Source organism: Selaginella moellendorffii, unplaced genomic scaffold (genome assembly GCF_000143415.4).
Source record: "Selaginella moellendorffii unplaced genomic scaffold, v1.0 SELMOscaffold_3, whole genome shotgun sequence".
Taxonomy (NCBI): Eukaryota; Viridiplantae; Streptophyta; class Lycopodiopsida; order Selaginellales; family Selaginellaceae; genus Selaginella; species Selaginella moellendorffii.
The window spans coordinates 3,610,923-3,625,316 of NW_003314264.1; the positions used below are offsets into that span (position 1 = coordinate 3,610,923).

The window sequence follows — 14,394 nt, forward strand, 5'->3', positions numbered from 1 at the left end:
TGTCCGTCGGCGCCGCCGTGGCGCGCCCGGCGCCGTCCACCTGGCACCATCCCCGCCGTTGGGAGCGCACGGGCCCCGATAGCACCACGACCGCATGTGAACTGCCACCACTACCGCGCGCAGTGTGGCTCTTACACGGTCCGCCATAGCCACAGAGCTTGGCTTGCCTTGGCTCCCCCCGGGAGCGAGAGGGAATTGGGGGAGTTAGGGTTAGGGTTAGCGAGTAAGCGATCGATCAGCGCAGCGTCGTCCCGGCGTACTGATGATTTGGTGGATACATTCGCGAGCCGAGCCTAGATTTGTAGAATCTGGTCCTTTTTGCGCCACCGATTCCTCCATGGGCAATCAGTCCTTTACTACATTTGTGGCAGCGATTTGTGGAGATGTCGCATTCTCCTGTTCCAGCCCCTTGGCGAGAGTTTTGATATGTGAGGCGCGCGAGCGAGAGTGAAAGCGAGAGAGAGAGAGAGGTCGAAAGAGAGAGCGAAAGAGAGAGCGAGAGGGAAAGAGAAAGAGATTTTTGCTCTTTGCTCTCCCTTCCGCTAGATCCTTGATGAGGAGCTCCTAGGCATCGATCGCGCAGTCCTCGCGAATTCCGCCCCCTCCCCTGGCCATGGACGAGGAGAAATCCAAATCGGGGCCGCCTGGCGCGGCGCTGTGCGGGAGATGCCACGTCTCGGAGGAGCTGGAGCTGCAGGCCAGGAGCATGATCCTTGGTGGCTCTGGTGGCGGCGGCGACGCCGTGCCTCCTCCTCTGTGCAATAGCCACAACAAGCATTGCTGCTGCAAGCTAGGCCGGCACACCCCAACGCACACGCTCACGTATGACGCGGAGCTCATCGCCCTCGACCCCTTCAGCAGATCCAAGAAGATCCGGCGCGGCGCCAATGGCCGATTCGTGCCCAGCGACGCGAAGATCCAGCACGGCGGCGGCGGCACCAATTCGGAGCTTACGTCAACGGTTGTTGCCATGGAAGTTGACAGCGGCGGGAATTGGCTCGAGAGCGACGACGGCGCTGGTGGCGGAGGAGAATTGGCGGACAGCTCGCTCATCCCGGGGCTCGGGGACGACGTGGCGCGCCTCTGCCTCGCCCGGCTGCCCAGATCCTGCTACGGCCAGTTCTACACGGTAAGCAAGAGATTTTGCTCGCTACTTAGGAGCGGGGAGCTGTATAGCACGCGCCGCGGCCTGGGCATCTCAGAGCAATGGGTCTATCTTCTCAACAGCGGCCAATCCGTGTGGCGGGCCTTCTGCCTGGTCGATGGCGGGCGATGGCGGCCGCTCCCGCCCACGCCCTCGGATCCATGCTTCAATATGTGCGACAAGGAGTCGCTCACCGCAGGGACGCAGCTGCTCGTGGTCGGGCGCGAGATCAATGGCCACTGCATCTGGGGCTACGATCTCCTCACCGATCGCTGGTTCCGAGCTCCACAGATGAACACCCGGCGCTGCCTCTACGCCTCGGCCAGCTGCGGCACCCACGCGTTTGTCGCGGGGGGGATCGACTCCGCCACCCAGCTCGAGCTCCGCGCCGCCGAGCGCTACGACTCGTCGTCCGGGCGGTGGGAGGCGCTGCCGGACATGATCAAGCCGCGGAAGATGTGCTCGGGGTTTTACATGGATGGCAAGTTCTACGTGATCGGTGGCGCCAACGCCGCCAGCGCGGAGCTCACTTGCGGCGAGGAGTTTGATCCCGACGCCGGGACGTGGAGGGAGATCCCCGGGATGTGTCCTGCCAGGAGCGATACGACGAGCAACTCGCCGCCGCTGGTGGCGGTGGTGGACAACCAGCTCTTCAGCTTGGATGCGTCGTCCAGGAAGCTCAAGCGGTACTGCAAGCGATCGAACTCGTGGAGGGTGATCGGCGATGTTCCTGTCAAGGCGGACTCGAGCAGTGGGTGGGGGATGGCGTTCAAGGCCGTGGATGGGCAGCTGCTCTTGATAGGCGGCGATCGGAGGGACGGAGACGCGATCTATGCGTGGAAGCCGTGCGAGGAGGAGGGCGGCGCCGCTGTAAATTGGAAGTTCATTGCCGGATTGGTACCACCGGGGACGTTCGTCTTCAACTGCGCGGTCATGTCCGCGTGAGCTAGGCTCCGACCATTAGAAAAAGGAGTTCTTCGGTCGATCGATCGCGAGGTTCCATCTTTTTTGGTGGCGGAGTGGCGGTGGTGGAGCAGAGTTAAGTTCTTCCGCTTTTCTTTTTTCTCTTTTTCTCTTTTTTATTCTTCGCTCAAAGTTTTCCAGGGGATAGCTTATAGGATCAATGACAGCACCATTGGCTGCGCTGCTCATCTATATAAAACCTCCATCAAAGTGGAATCCACTTTTTTTTAGTTTTCTCTTCTTTCCTGCTTGAGCTCGATCGATCGCGCGACTGTAGACTAAATTCGCGAATCGAGCCAGCCACCACTGCGAGGGTTCCCGTCCGTATGCTGGCCACCAACCGTACGGCTGGCTGACCAAAACACCAAAACCAAAAGAAAAAACTTAGCGCGGTAAAATCCACTTTTAAAGACCCAAAGACCTTTTAACATCGCCTCCACTCTCGGGCAAAATGGGTAAGTTTTTAGGAGGGTCTCGCTCACACGCAGGAGACGATGAAGGACGAGCTCGAGGAATCGAGGAGTAGTAGCAGCGGCCATGGCGGATCCGGGAGCCCTAATCCTGCTCGAAGATCCATGGAATCTAGTAACAGTGCCCACGGAGCGAGATCTCCCTTGCATCCCAGAGCAGGAGCAGCGGGCAGTGGAGCTAGAAAGCCTCCGGGCGAGGCCACTCCCACCAGGAAATCCCACAGTCGATTCGTGGATCCAGTTGAGTTTTTCTGTAGAGTTAGGCCTAGCTAGGTAGAGTGTGATCTTCGATTTTTGTTTCTCTTGGTGCGTGCGTGCATTGGTGGACTGGTCAATTCTTAAAGACCGAGCGTGACTTTTTTTGACTTTTTCTCTCTTTGTCTTCTTGGGCTAGTTTCTTCCGCGATCTAATCCGCAAACTTGTTCTTTGTTTTTGGCGACTTCCAGCCGGAGCGCGTGGCGGCGCCGCTGCCCAAGTTCGGGCAATGGGACGTGAACAATCCCTCCTCGGCCGACGAGTTCTCGGCGATCTTCGAGGACGCTGTGGTGGAGAAGAGGGGCGATTCCAGAGGGGGAGGGATTGCGTATGGCTACTCCGACCGCGATCGCTCGTCGTCTTCGTTTGACAGGAAGAAGCCCAAATCGATCACGGTAACGATGCTGCTAAAAATCTCTCTTTTGCCCTCAAAATCGATTGGATTGATCCTCGCAGGAACGATTGTGCTGCTGCTTCACGCCGAGAATTGGCTAGGTTGGAGAAAGTTTGTGGAGTTTTCTCGGTTTTTAGGATAATTACAAAAAAAAATGTAGCAACGGTCAAGTGACACGTCATCTGCCACGTGGGATTCCCCCCATTCCCATTTTGAATGCTCCTCCTGTGTAATTGCTCCATCCAGCCGCTAGAACCCTAATCGCGGGGGAGCTCGACCGCATCCATGCCGAACAAGGCGTCCTCCTCGTCCTCCAGCGGCCGCCACAACAAGGTATTCGTGCTGCAGAGGAGTCTAGGGAGCTCACCGGTGCTGGAGGGCAGCTATGGCGAGCAAATCGGGATCCCTGGGCACCAGAGCGGCCTCGTCGGGGTCTATGTCTCGGAAGAACAGGCCTACGCCGCCGTGATCCAGCGCCAGGTCGCCGGGATGGAGCAGATCGCCGGGAGCATGCTCACGGATCTGCGCAAAGTGGTGTCGGTCAAGGGGCTGTCGTTCAAGGAGCGCTACAAGAAGATGCTCGAGTGGGTTCGCGACTGCGATTGGTACAGGGTCGCCGACGCCGTGAGCTTCCAGATCAAGGAGTGCCCGCTGGTGCCGTTTGAGAAGGTGAACGAGTCCAAGCTCTTCGATGGCGTCCAGGATCTCCAGTCGGCGGTGTCTGACAATGGGTCTTTCGTGGACGACGAGGAGGACGATGAGCTCTACGACGAGGCTGGTGTTGGCGGCAAGGGAGGAGGAGCCAAGAAGAGGAGATATGCGCACTACTAGCTCAAGGTGCTGTATTGCATTTCTTCTTGGATTGTTTATCTAGTTTTTTAGCTTCCTTTCCTCTGTTTTCTCTCATGCTTTGCTGCTTGCAAAGGTCATGACTCATTCATAGCTAGCTAGAATTGTTTGTCTCGCTCAGTTGGAGCCAGCGTCCACAGTTGAGTGAGGCATTCCAGTGTTCTTTCTAAGATGCAATGCAAGTTGTGCTCTTAATTTATTTGCAACGGTGTGGAACGTCACTGACTGTTTTGGCATCTTTTAACTAATTTCTAGTTCTCCAAGTTGGTCCTCTGGATGGAATTGAGTCATAGTTTTCTGCAAGTTACAGGCAGGCGTGATTCCTGGAGAACTATGGCATAGGCAATCGGTACGTACCATTTTTTATCTATCGTATGCTGTTTTGAGTTTTGAGGTGCCCATCAAGAAGCATGGACTACTGACATCAACTTGTTTGCAGGATTTCTGTCCTTTACGATAACGCGGCCACAGTGAACTGTGGCAAAATCGCTCTCGAGCGTCACGTGGGTGAATTCCGTAGTCAATACAGCTACTAGGCTTCTTGTTTCTCATTTTGCCATGGCTGCTTGGGCTGAACGACTGTGGGATTTTGAGTCCTCTAGTGCTCTGATTGATCATTATTTCGATGCCCCCAGTTTTTGTAAGGATGCAGCTGCTGCTCAGGCTCCACAAACTCCGGATTATCGTAAGAAGCTCCGCGTCGTGGGGTCCAAACGAGAAAGCCACGTCTTGGGCGAGCGAGAGAGGAGGAAGGAAATGAATCAGCTGTTTGCACGGATGGAAGCTGTGTTGCCTGAGCCACCTCCAAAGGTAAACGCATCCACTCAGTGCCACTAATGAGGGCCAAACTTCTTGTCTCTCACAGATGACCAAGCCAGCTTTGGTGGACGAGGTTCTAAAGTACATTCAAGAACTACAAGTCGAGCTCGAAGATCTTTCCGAGAAACGAAAGGCCGCACAGAAGGCAGCGCAGATGCGACGTGCTCTCCATCCAACACCAGCGCCAAATGTGGCTGTGACTATGTGCGGAAGCAGTGCACTCGTGACTGTGATCAGCAAACGGCAGCAAGACCTCTTCAGCAAGATTCTTCATTTGGTAACCAGGTTTCAAGTGGAACTGGTCGGCGCGAGCGTCTCTACTGCTAGTTCATCCATGTTTCATCACATTCATATCAAGGTAAACATCCCCCTTTGTTCCTCGGTTTTCTCCTCACATTGCGTCTGGCAGGCTTGTAAGCAGGATTTCTCTTCCGAGGCTCTTGAAGAGGCTCTCCGGCAGCTGGTTAGTAGATGATACATCACTACCTATTGAGTGTCCCTTCCGGAAGAATCACACAATTAAATTACAGGCAGTTTGTCATCACATAGAATAAGTTTGCAATCTCACAAGGTATATATATTAGTACCACCATGAAACAAAGCTTGAACAGAGTAATGTGTGATTTTCAAGTGAGATTTCGGAGGAACTCGGCCGCGGTCGCAATCGCTCCGCCAGTAATCGCGCTTGAAATGACGCGCTCGTGGGTCACGTTTGAATCGGTCAGCGACAGTGCCGCTCCCGTCAATGCTCCACCCAGCAATGCGTTCTTCTGCGCACCCAAGAACAATTGTTTTTAGAAAAAATCGTCATAAAAAAACTAGAAAAATCGAGAACCCAGTCATGGACTCCGCGAGCTTCCTGCATCGTGTAGGTCATTCCCGAGTAAATCCCAGCCACCATTCCTGGAGAGCGAGCAAGCATTTGATCAAAAGCGTGTAAGAAACGCTTTAGAGGAGACGAGTTGTTTACCCCACTGCAAGCACTCCTTCCCCATTTGATTCACCTGGAGACCAGCAAAAGAAAATTGAGATTTTGGTAAAGTTTTCAATAGTGAATAAAGAATCCTTACCGATTTCTCGAGAGACCTCTTGTCAGCACTCTCTGCCGCAAGCACAAAGCCCTGTTAGCACAATGCTGAGGAGTATATCCAATCCACATACCTTGAGAAACGTAGCGCATGGACTCTTGGGCTGCCGCATGGAGGGCGCCGGTCTGTGGATGGAAGATTAGAGAGAGAAGATTGGAACTATCAAGCTATTCCATGGCTCACCCCTCCGACTTTGATGAATCCATCCACAATCCGGTTGAGAAGAGGATGCCCCATGTCGATCAAAACATCCACATTGGGTCCATCGAAGCTAGTGTTGACGCGTGCTTGCGGCATTTTTCCCTCTCCTGGATTGATCGATTCTAGCAGTTACTGCGCAATCTTAAAAATTTCTCTAGAACAGTGAAGGACAGGGGCTAGAAGGGCAACGCTGGGTTTTGATCTACGAGATATCTTCTTCGGTGCAACACGTGTTCGCTCCTTAGCGGTGCTGGAGCATGCAAGTGTGACGCGTGCCCTATGACATTGCTAGCCAGCGTGGCGTAGGATATTCGTATACTTTAGGGATTTACCTTTAGGGTTTAAGCGCAAGGGCAAAAGTGTCATTCTCTAAAGCCCTAGCTATGGCGGGAGCTTCGAAGCGATCGCCTCCTCCGCCTCCTCCTCCTCCTCCGGCATCGGCCCCAGCGCCCGCGGCGTGCCAGGTACAATGTGCCGGATGCCGATGCGTGCTCAATGTGCCTCCCGGAGTGATCGAGTTCCGCTGCCCCAAATGCAAGCTCGCGCAAATGCTGCCCCCGCAGCTCCATCCCCAGGTGATGCTGCCTCCGCCGCCGCCGCTGCCTCATCTTCCGCCGCCGCCGCGGCCATCGTCGGCTCCTCCGCGTGCTCCCGCGGATTCTTCCAAGATACAGCTTCCCTGTGCGAATTGCCGGGCCGTGCTGAGCGTCCCGCCCGATCTGTCCAGGTTTGTGTGCCCGCAGTGTAGGGTGGAGCTCGCAGTGGATCCCGCGAAGCTCGCGGGGTACATGAACTCGCTGGCTCACCTTTCCTACTTGAGCGCGGGCAACAAGGACGTGGATGAGCCTCTTTTGTGGAACAAGTTTGGCGATGCTTCTTTGGAAGAAATTAACGAGGTAAGATCGTTTGCATGGGAAGGAAATGCTTATATCTTTGTTCTTTTGATGAGCTTTCCAGGTAGCTCTAGAAGTGGAGAAAGAAGAGGATGAGAATGGAACGGTTGGAAATACTTTCATGGACTACGTGAGTAATGCCTGTTTCTTCTCTAGTGGTTCTGACTAGTACTACTTTGTGTAGAGGCCATCGAAGTTGTCGATCGGTCCACCACATCCCGATCCGATCGTGGAAACTTCATCACTTTCGTCAATCCAGCCTCCAGAGCCTACATATGGCCTCAGAATTGCCAAAGAAATGGAGGATTTGGGAGCACTATCATGCCTGCAGTTGGAGACATTAGTATATGCATGCCAGGTAGGCTTTGTTGCCTTCGAACTATCTTATCAAAATGTTTTATAGAGGCATCTTCAACATCTGGCCGATGGAACTCGAGCAGGATTTTTTGTAGGAGATGGTGCTGGGGTTGGGAAGGGTAGAACAGTAGCTGGACTTATCTGGGAGAACTGGAAGCATGACAGGCACAAAGCCTTGTAAGGTTTGCTTCGACATGCCTCACTTGGAAACCTGGTCTTCATGTTGTTCGCAGGTGGATCTCTGTCGGATCAGATCTTAAATTTGATGCTCGGAGGGATCTGGACGATATCGGCGCTACTAGCGTAGAAGGTTTCTTGTATACGAATATCATTACAGCTGATGTGTCTCGTGTATGCAGTGCACGCTTTGAATAAGCTTCCATACGGAAAACTTGATTCCAAGGCGATAGGGGTGAAAGAAGGCGTCATATTCCTGACATACAACAGCTTAATCGCTTCGTCTGAGAAAGGCCGTTCCAGGCTACAGCAGCTTATACAGTGGTGTGGACCAGACTTCGATGGACTGATTACTTTTGACGAGGTTCGTCCCTTGTGTTAGTTGCATTCTGTTTTCATATTTTTATATTCTAGTGTCATAAAGCCAAGAACTTGATCCCCGACAGTGGAACTCACGCTACTCGAACGGGTGAAGCAGTTGTCGAGATTCAAGTGGGAATTGATCTTCTTTGTGGTTTATAATTGATTAATCTATGTATCTCGCAGAAAAGGCTTCCTGAAGCACGAATAGTATATTGCTCGGCGACGGGAGCATCAGAACCTCGAAACCTGGGCTACATGTGTCGCCTGGGGTTATGGGGAAAAGGAACAGACTTCCCTCATTTTCACGCTTTTCTTGGTATGCTTTCGCTATGTTTTTCTCCTTAGAACCCGGGTTTTGCAGCGGCTTTAGAAAAAAGAGGAGTCGGCGCACTGGAGTTGGTAGCAATGGACATGAAAGCCAGGTCAGTGTTAAGCTACTTAGCTACAATGAGAAAATGGTTTTTCTGCGTTCCGCAGGGGAATGTATGTGTGTCGGACCTTGAGCTTTCAAGGCGCAGAATTTGAAGTTGTTGAGGTTCCGCTAGAAGCTGCAATGAAGGTAAAACAACATTGTGTTTCATCATAACTGGTGAAACGTTTTGATTTAACAGGACATGTACGCAAAAGCCACGCGCATTTGGGGTGATTTACGTGTTGAATTTATGCAAGCTTCTGAGCTCCTTCAAGATAAGAAGCCTTTAAATCAATTATGGAGAGTGTTCTGGGCAAACCATCAGGTACTCCATCAATACTCTCTACCTTAACTGAATCATTGTTCATTGTTTCCAGCGGTTTTTTCGACATATGTGTATGTCCGCGAAGGTCCCAGCTGTTGTACGATTGGCAAAGCAAGCCTTGTCTGAAGGAAACTGTGTTGTCATTGGATTGCAGAGCACGGGAGAAGCCCGCACAGAAGAAGCAATAAGCAAATACGTAGGCATTAGTCCTCTTGCCATATAAAACACTGACTGTGAACAAATCTCAGGGTGCTGAACTCGACGATTTTGTTTCGGGTCCCAAAGAGCTTCTTCTGAAGCTGGTTGAAGACTATTATCCACTTCCACAGCAATGTAAAGGTAATATTTTATATTCGTAAGCCTCCCGAGGTTGTATTTTTTTTTTCTCTCTCTCTCTTTTTTCGCTTGGAAGATGGCAGCGACAATGACGCTTTGGACGAAAACGATATGGAAGCGAGAAAAGCTAAGCCCAAAGATGGTTTAAGTGGCGATGAGGAAGAAGAATTTGAAAGTAAACCTTTTCTTCTTCTTCTTTTATTGATTTGTAAGTTCCTATGTCAGCGGAATGTGAGACCGATTCTAGCGGAAGTGAAGAAGAGACCAAAACTTGCAATGTTTGCGCCGTGGAGAACGTAAGAATCTTTATGAACTTACGATGTATATCTAATTTTGTGCGCATGCGTTTTAGAGAACGCTCAAACTCCTGGATTGTGCACTCTGTGGTATGACGGTTCATTATCAGTGTCTTCCAACTTCAATTGCGGAAACTGCTGAACCAAAATGGTTATGCCCTCCTTGCGCTGACGAGTTGCGTGAAATACGGCAGGCGCGGAAACTCTACTTCTCTGAACTTCGGCGCAGGTACATCTCGGTGATGATCTCGAAACGAACTAACTACATTACAGACACGCAGAAGCGAAGTCAAGAAAAATGGCAGCTTTGGAGGTCATCCGTTCCCTGGATTTTCCAAACAATCCTTTAGATGATATTATTGATCAGGTGCTCCCGTCCGAAGCGTCTTAACGGAAGTCACTCTTTGTTTATTGTCTCAGCTCGGAGGTCCCGATTGCGTAGCCGAGATGACTGGACGTAGGGGAATGTTAGTCCGTGCCTCAAATGGCAAAGGTGTCGTCTATCAAGCTCGAAATACGTAAGTCTGCTTAGCACTTTTGTATTTTGAACATAGTTTGTTTTAGGAAGGATGTTCCGATTGAGATGATAAACATGCACGAGAAGCAGCAGTTTATGGATGGGAAGAAACATATTGCCGTTATTTCTGAAGCTGCTTCTGCTGGTATATCTCTGCAAGCTGACCGTCGAGCAATCAATCAGGTTGGATTTTTGGACCGTGTCATTTCGTATAATCATCTGTTCCTGTAGCGTCGAAGAGTACACGTTACGCTAGAACTGCCATGGAGTGCCGATCGGGCGATTCAGCAGTTTGGCAGGACACATCGGTCGAATCAAGCTTCTGCTCCACAATACAGGTGTTTGAAATAATAGCTAACACGATTCTCACATTGCGTTTTTCACAGGCTGCTCTTTACAAACCTTGGTGGAGAACGTCGATTTGCGTCCGTAGTGGCCAAGCGCTTGGAAACACTTGGCGCACTCACTCAGGGGGATCGTCGGTGTGTACATTTTTGAAATTGAAACAGTTCTCTATTAACAGTGCTTTTCACATCAGAGCTGGTCCGTCACTGAGTGCGTTTAATTATGACAGTGCTTATGGGAAGAAAGCGTTATCTATGATGTACAAATCTGTCATGGAACAGGTATGAGTTTCTTTCAACTATTCAGTATTTTACTACTTTCTTTCAGGTTGATTTACCCGTGCTTCCACCTGGTTGCACTTCTGGTAACAAGGAGGTGGTGAGAAATTTTCTCATGGAAGCAAGGGCTGTGTTGCTAGCTGTGGGGATAATTCGTGACGCATTTCCAAGTGAGACTTTGTTATTTTAGATCTTGTTTTCTATAATTGCATCTATGGCAGTGGACTCCGAGGATAGGCGGCCATCTGGAAGAATCGCCGAGGGTGATATGCACGATGTAGCGCGCTTTCTGAACCGACTTCTAGGTGTTCCACCGGATGTGCAAAATTGGTACGACTGTTTCGTATAATCACAGTTTTGAGGTTGGATATGCAGGCTATTTGAGTACTTCGTTACTATTTTTGACGAGCTCATTCACGATGCTCGCAAGGAGGGACAATTTGATTCCGGAATTGTCGATATCAAAGCAAGAGTTATCGAACTACAGGGCCTACCAAAGGTAAACTGTTCGCCGTGGTCATCGCACTTAGTATCTTTGGTGGTATTTATGCAGACAGTTCATGTTGACCGGATGTCAGGAGCTCCTACTACACATTCTGTGCTTTTGATTGATCGGGGTTTAACATTTGAGGTAAGCTTCTTTAATTGCTGCATATACTTAACCCTTTCTGATAGGCCGCATGTCTAGAGTTGGAACGTGCGAGCGGCAAAGATAAATTTGTAGATAATGGATTTTACAAATCCAAGCGAGAATGGCTTGGTCGGATACACTTTCTGCTAGCAATTGAAAGGTAATTTGACTTTGGGGAGCTTGCATTGTTTCTGAAACACATGTCTAGGACGGTCTACTGCCCCGTGCTTTTAAAATTCTTCGTCCTTCTACCGGGGAAGCCTTAAGGTAATTGCTGGTTTTGTTAAAGCTGCTGAAGAGTTTATTGTAATGCAGAGAAATGCCATCTACAGAACTCTTTGCTAAGTATGAGAAAGTGAACCTCAACGATCAAGTAAAAGAAGGATGGATACAGGATTACACATTGTCTGCTCAACAGGTAACTATTAAGAACGATACTCATAATTCTCAATGCTGTTATTTGGTTAGTGTACCCACGGACCACAATGCAAGCTTGGAGCTGCATGCACTGTCGGGAAACGCGTACAGGAAGTCCATATTCTCGGGGGTTTGATACTTCCCGTTTGGGGCAGCGTGGAAAACTCCCTTGCAAAGCAGGTATGTTGACACAATATTCAGAAGACCTTGAGACTCACTTGAGCTGCAGGACCGGGCTGCTCACCGGAGATTGAGAGTCGCCCGGTTAGAAACAACATCCTCTGACAGGACGAGGGTCGTGGGCCTCCATATTCCAACTATTGCAATTAACGCCGTCTTAGAAGGTGTCTAACATTGTTTCAATGTTTAACGTATTGATTTTGTGCTTGTATTTTGCAGGCCTGGGATGGCTGCAAAACTAATCTTAAGGTATACAGGTCAAAGTTTTTACTCTGACAGGAACATAGTTTTTGGACTCATTTGCCATAGAGCGCCTTATTTGGTGGAGACATCGTACAGTGAAGTGCTAGAGTCAAATTCCTCGTCTCATATCCCATATGCCCTGCAAACCTAACAACGTCTTTCTCCACACCACCATTCCCTTTGAGCGCCAAGTGAACAGTAACATAACCTGGTGAAATTAACTTACAGATAATCCTCATCTTTTTCTCCTTTAAAACTCAGGACATCTTCAGCTTCTCATCAGTGCCTTGGTTCATCATCCAGGAGCACTCAATCACAGCATCAGTTCAACTTTTGGTACTGTGGTCACTAAACGAATAATAGTTGCAGATCCTTTTCCTCCCTTTGCTTGCCTCCACAAACTGTGATGTAATTGGCTTCCACCTTTCACATTCAGTTCTTGCGGGATGCGTGACACTCATGGGGATTGGGCATTACAGGGTTGACATGCTTGAGAAGTGTGTGGACATGAGCATAATGCTTCCAGACATCACTGGTTGTGGAGAAACTCGCCAAGACCGCAGTTTAGCCTTTTCGTTAACAGATCAAGGTGTATGTTCTTTTGGTGAGATGGCTGCGAGGAGCTCTGTGATTGGTTATGATCGCTGAACCATGCCTAAACCCTAATCTTTTTTCCAAATAACCGAATAAGAATGTTCTTTGGATAAGTGAAAGCGTAACTAGGGTTTAGCAGGCCATGGCGATCTTGTACTTTGATGGCGCATGCTCGGGCAACGGTACCGGAAACACGGTGGCTGGCTATGGTTTCGTGCTGGTGAGTAAAAAAGGTAACGTGATCTTCGAGGGCTCCGACTTCTTTGCATTCGGCACCACAAGCAACCAAGCCGAGTACAGAGGCCTGATTGCGGGTTTGCAAAAGGCACAGGACCTGGGTATTCGCAACATCCACATTCGAGGGGATTCAGAGCTCGTTGTGAATCAGGTTCTTTGTTTTCGTTTTCCCTGTTCTTTGGACCCGTTGGTTTTCGTTGTAGGTGTTGCAACGTTGGAGGACCAGAAACCCATTACTCCAGACGTGCTTAAACTACGTTCACCAGCTTTTGGAAGGAACAAGATGGGAAATTGAACATGTTCCTCGTGAAAGTAATCGACACGCAGATTCGCTTGCACGCCAGGGCCTGTGCAAGACCCAGGAAGATTACTCGTATGGAAGAGAAGAAATCGTACTGAATTGCCAGGAAGAGGACAGTGCCTGGCTGTACGTGTTGAGCCAACGTGTGCACGGATACTGGAGAATACGCTACATTCTGGATGTTCTTCAAGAGGAGGTCCCACACGTTTTCAATCAAGTTCTGGATCGAGCCGATGAACTACAGAACGAGGAGGATCCTGAATGTTGTACAACATGTCTTCTGGTTATGTCCTAAAGCACATAAAGCTTGGTCGCTTTGCTGTAGTTTCTGGTACAAGGTTGATCATCAAAGTTCAATTGACAACGAAGGGCCTGCAAGACATTGCGCAAGGAACTCAGTTATGTAAGATTCCTATATAAGCACGCCCGAATATGATCATCCAAAACTTAACAATAAAGGAAACATCGCTTCAGACTGCGAGAGTTTTCTTCTTTTCTTCAGTGGATTTCGGGGAATTTGTCGCAATCGTGGGCGTGCTTGCTGGAGCTCCACCTCCCGACGTCGCCGTCCCAAAGGGTGTGCTAATCGGCGGCGCCGTAAAGGAAGTGCTTGCTCCTCCGCCCAAAATCGGCGCCGCCGTGGCTCCTCCGCCAAAAATGGACGACGGCGCTCCTCCTCTGCCAAAAATTGTCCGCATGGGGTGCTTGCTTGCACCGCTGGAGCTCCGGAAGTATTCGGTGTGAAGAGCAAGGGCGGGAAGGCTGACGACGTTTTCTTGCTCTTGAGATGCGCCGCCACCTTTTCGAGCACCGGATTGGAGCCACTGTTCGTCCCCAGCACCAGTGTCAGGAGCTCGCCGACGTTGCTCTCCTTCTCCCGATCCATCATCAGCCCCTTAATCTCGCCCAAGAGCCTGTGATCCTCCACGCCCAAGTGGAGCTTCAGAGTCCTCTTGAGCATCTGGAAGCCGCTCGCGTCCATGGCCGCGTAGAAATCGATCCGGCCTGGCAGCCCGGGAAGACGGTGTCCGGCTTGGATTTGCTGGCAATTGATCCCATGAACACAGATCACTGCCCTCCTAGATTGCCATGAGCTCGCCACCAAGCCAGTGTAAACATTGTAGCTGAGCTTGTTGGCTATGGCGGCCATAAGCTGCTCGTTGCCACTTGCCTGGCAGCCGAAGACAAGGTAGCTCCTCTTTTATGCCTTCCTAATGTTCCCAAAGTCTAAATATTAATAGAGATCATAAGGTGAAAGCTCCACCAAAAGTATAATAAAGATAAATTATACAATTTCATTAGATACTA

General features: G+C 50.3%; 6 protein-coding genes across 7 annotated transcripts; 5 read left to right on the top strand and 1 right to left on the bottom strand.

The window, feature by feature from the left end:
* Positions 1-124: 124 nt before the first annotated feature.
* LOC9643640 (F-box/kelch-repeat protein At5g60570) lies at positions 125-2,342 on the top strand. Its single transcript, XM_002963384.2, has one exon. The coding sequence runs from the start codon at positions 614-616 to the stop codon at positions 2,087-2,089; it is 1,476 nt and encodes a 491-aa protein (XP_002963430.2). The 5' UTR covers positions 125-613; the 3' UTR covers positions 2,090-2,342.
* A 209-nt stretch (positions 2,343-2,551) lies between these two features.
* LOC112342981 (RPM1-interacting protein 4-like) lies at positions 2,552-3,408 on the top strand. The gene is made up of 3 exons (XM_024665710.1): positions 2,552-2,817; positions 3,025-3,228; positions 3,290-3,408. The coding sequence occupies exons 1-3, from the start codon at positions 2,602-2,604 to the stop codon at positions 3,326-3,328; spliced, it is 459 nt and encodes a 152-aa protein (XP_024521478.1). The 5' UTR covers positions 2,552-2,601; the 3' UTR covers positions 3,329-3,408.
* Positions 3,409-3,506: 98 nt separating this feature from the next.
* LOC9643641 (transcription factor bHLH95) lies at positions 3,507-5,478 on the top strand. Its single transcript, XM_002963385.2, has 4 exons — positions 3,507-4,064; positions 4,712-4,886; positions 4,942-5,253; positions 5,305-5,478. The coding sequence occupies exons 1-4, from the start codon at positions 3,919-3,921 to the stop codon at positions 5,368-5,370; spliced, it is 699 nt and encodes a 232-aa protein (XP_002963431.2). The 5' UTR covers positions 3,507-3,918; the 3' UTR covers positions 5,371-5,478.
* LOC9643642 (outer envelope pore protein 16, chloroplastic) lies at positions 5,447-6,374 on the bottom strand. The gene is made up of 6 exons (XM_002963787.2): positions 6,167-6,374; positions 6,057-6,108; positions 5,966-5,997; positions 5,866-5,899; positions 5,731-5,798; positions 5,447-5,665 (listed from the first exon to the last, which is right to left on the bottom strand). Exons 1-6 carry the CDS (start codon positions 6,278-6,280, stop codon positions 5,522-5,524), a joined length of 444 nt encoding a protein of 147 aa, XP_002963833.1. The 5' UTR covers positions 6,281-6,374; the 3' UTR covers positions 5,447-5,521.
* Positions 6,375-6,549: 175 nt separating this feature from the next.
* LOC9655424 (protein FORGETTER 1) lies at positions 6,550-12,333 on the top strand. 2 transcript variants are annotated; one of them, XM_024668361.1, is made up of 32 exons: positions 6,550-7,080; positions 7,142-7,207; positions 7,262-7,435; positions 7,481-7,611; positions 7,668-7,744; positions 7,794-7,975; positions 8,026-8,103; positions 8,158-8,290; positions 8,336-8,396; positions 8,452-8,533; positions 8,586-8,711; positions 8,764-8,907; positions 8,960-9,050; positions 9,124-9,222; positions 9,273-9,343; positions 9,400-9,572; positions 9,617-9,710; positions 9,764-9,861; positions 9,908-10,043; positions 10,092-10,198; positions 10,247-10,342; positions 10,399-10,486; positions 10,533-10,653; positions 10,705-10,813; positions 10,859-10,982; positions 11,037-11,114; positions 11,159-11,273; positions 11,327-11,381; positions 11,430-11,532; positions 11,583-11,711; positions 11,761-11,875; positions 11,931-12,333. In XM_024668361.1, the coding sequence occupies exons 1-32, from the start codon at positions 6,568-6,570 to the stop codon at positions 11,951-11,953; spliced, it is 3,792 nt and encodes a 1,263-aa protein (XP_024524129.1). In that variant the 5' UTR covers positions 6,550-6,567; the 3' UTR covers positions 11,954-12,333. The 2 variants fall into 2 exon arrangements, 1 of the variants encoding a protein (XP_024524129.1); XR_002991610.1 differs by lacking the exons at positions 11,761-11,875; positions 11,931-12,333 and having other exon boundaries at positions 11,159-11,274; positions 11,323-11,381; positions 11,583-11,596.
* Positions 12,334-12,413: 80 nt separating this feature from the next.
* LOC112344204 lies at positions 12,414-14,085 on the top strand. The gene is made up of 3 exons (XM_024668516.1): positions 12,414-12,545; positions 12,688-12,936; positions 12,989-14,085. The coding sequence occupies exons 1-3, from the start codon at positions 12,414-12,416 to the stop codon at positions 13,379-13,381; spliced, it is 774 nt and encodes a 257-aa protein (XP_024524284.1). The 3' UTR covers positions 13,382-14,085.
* Positions 14,086-14,394: the final 309 nt, after the last annotated feature.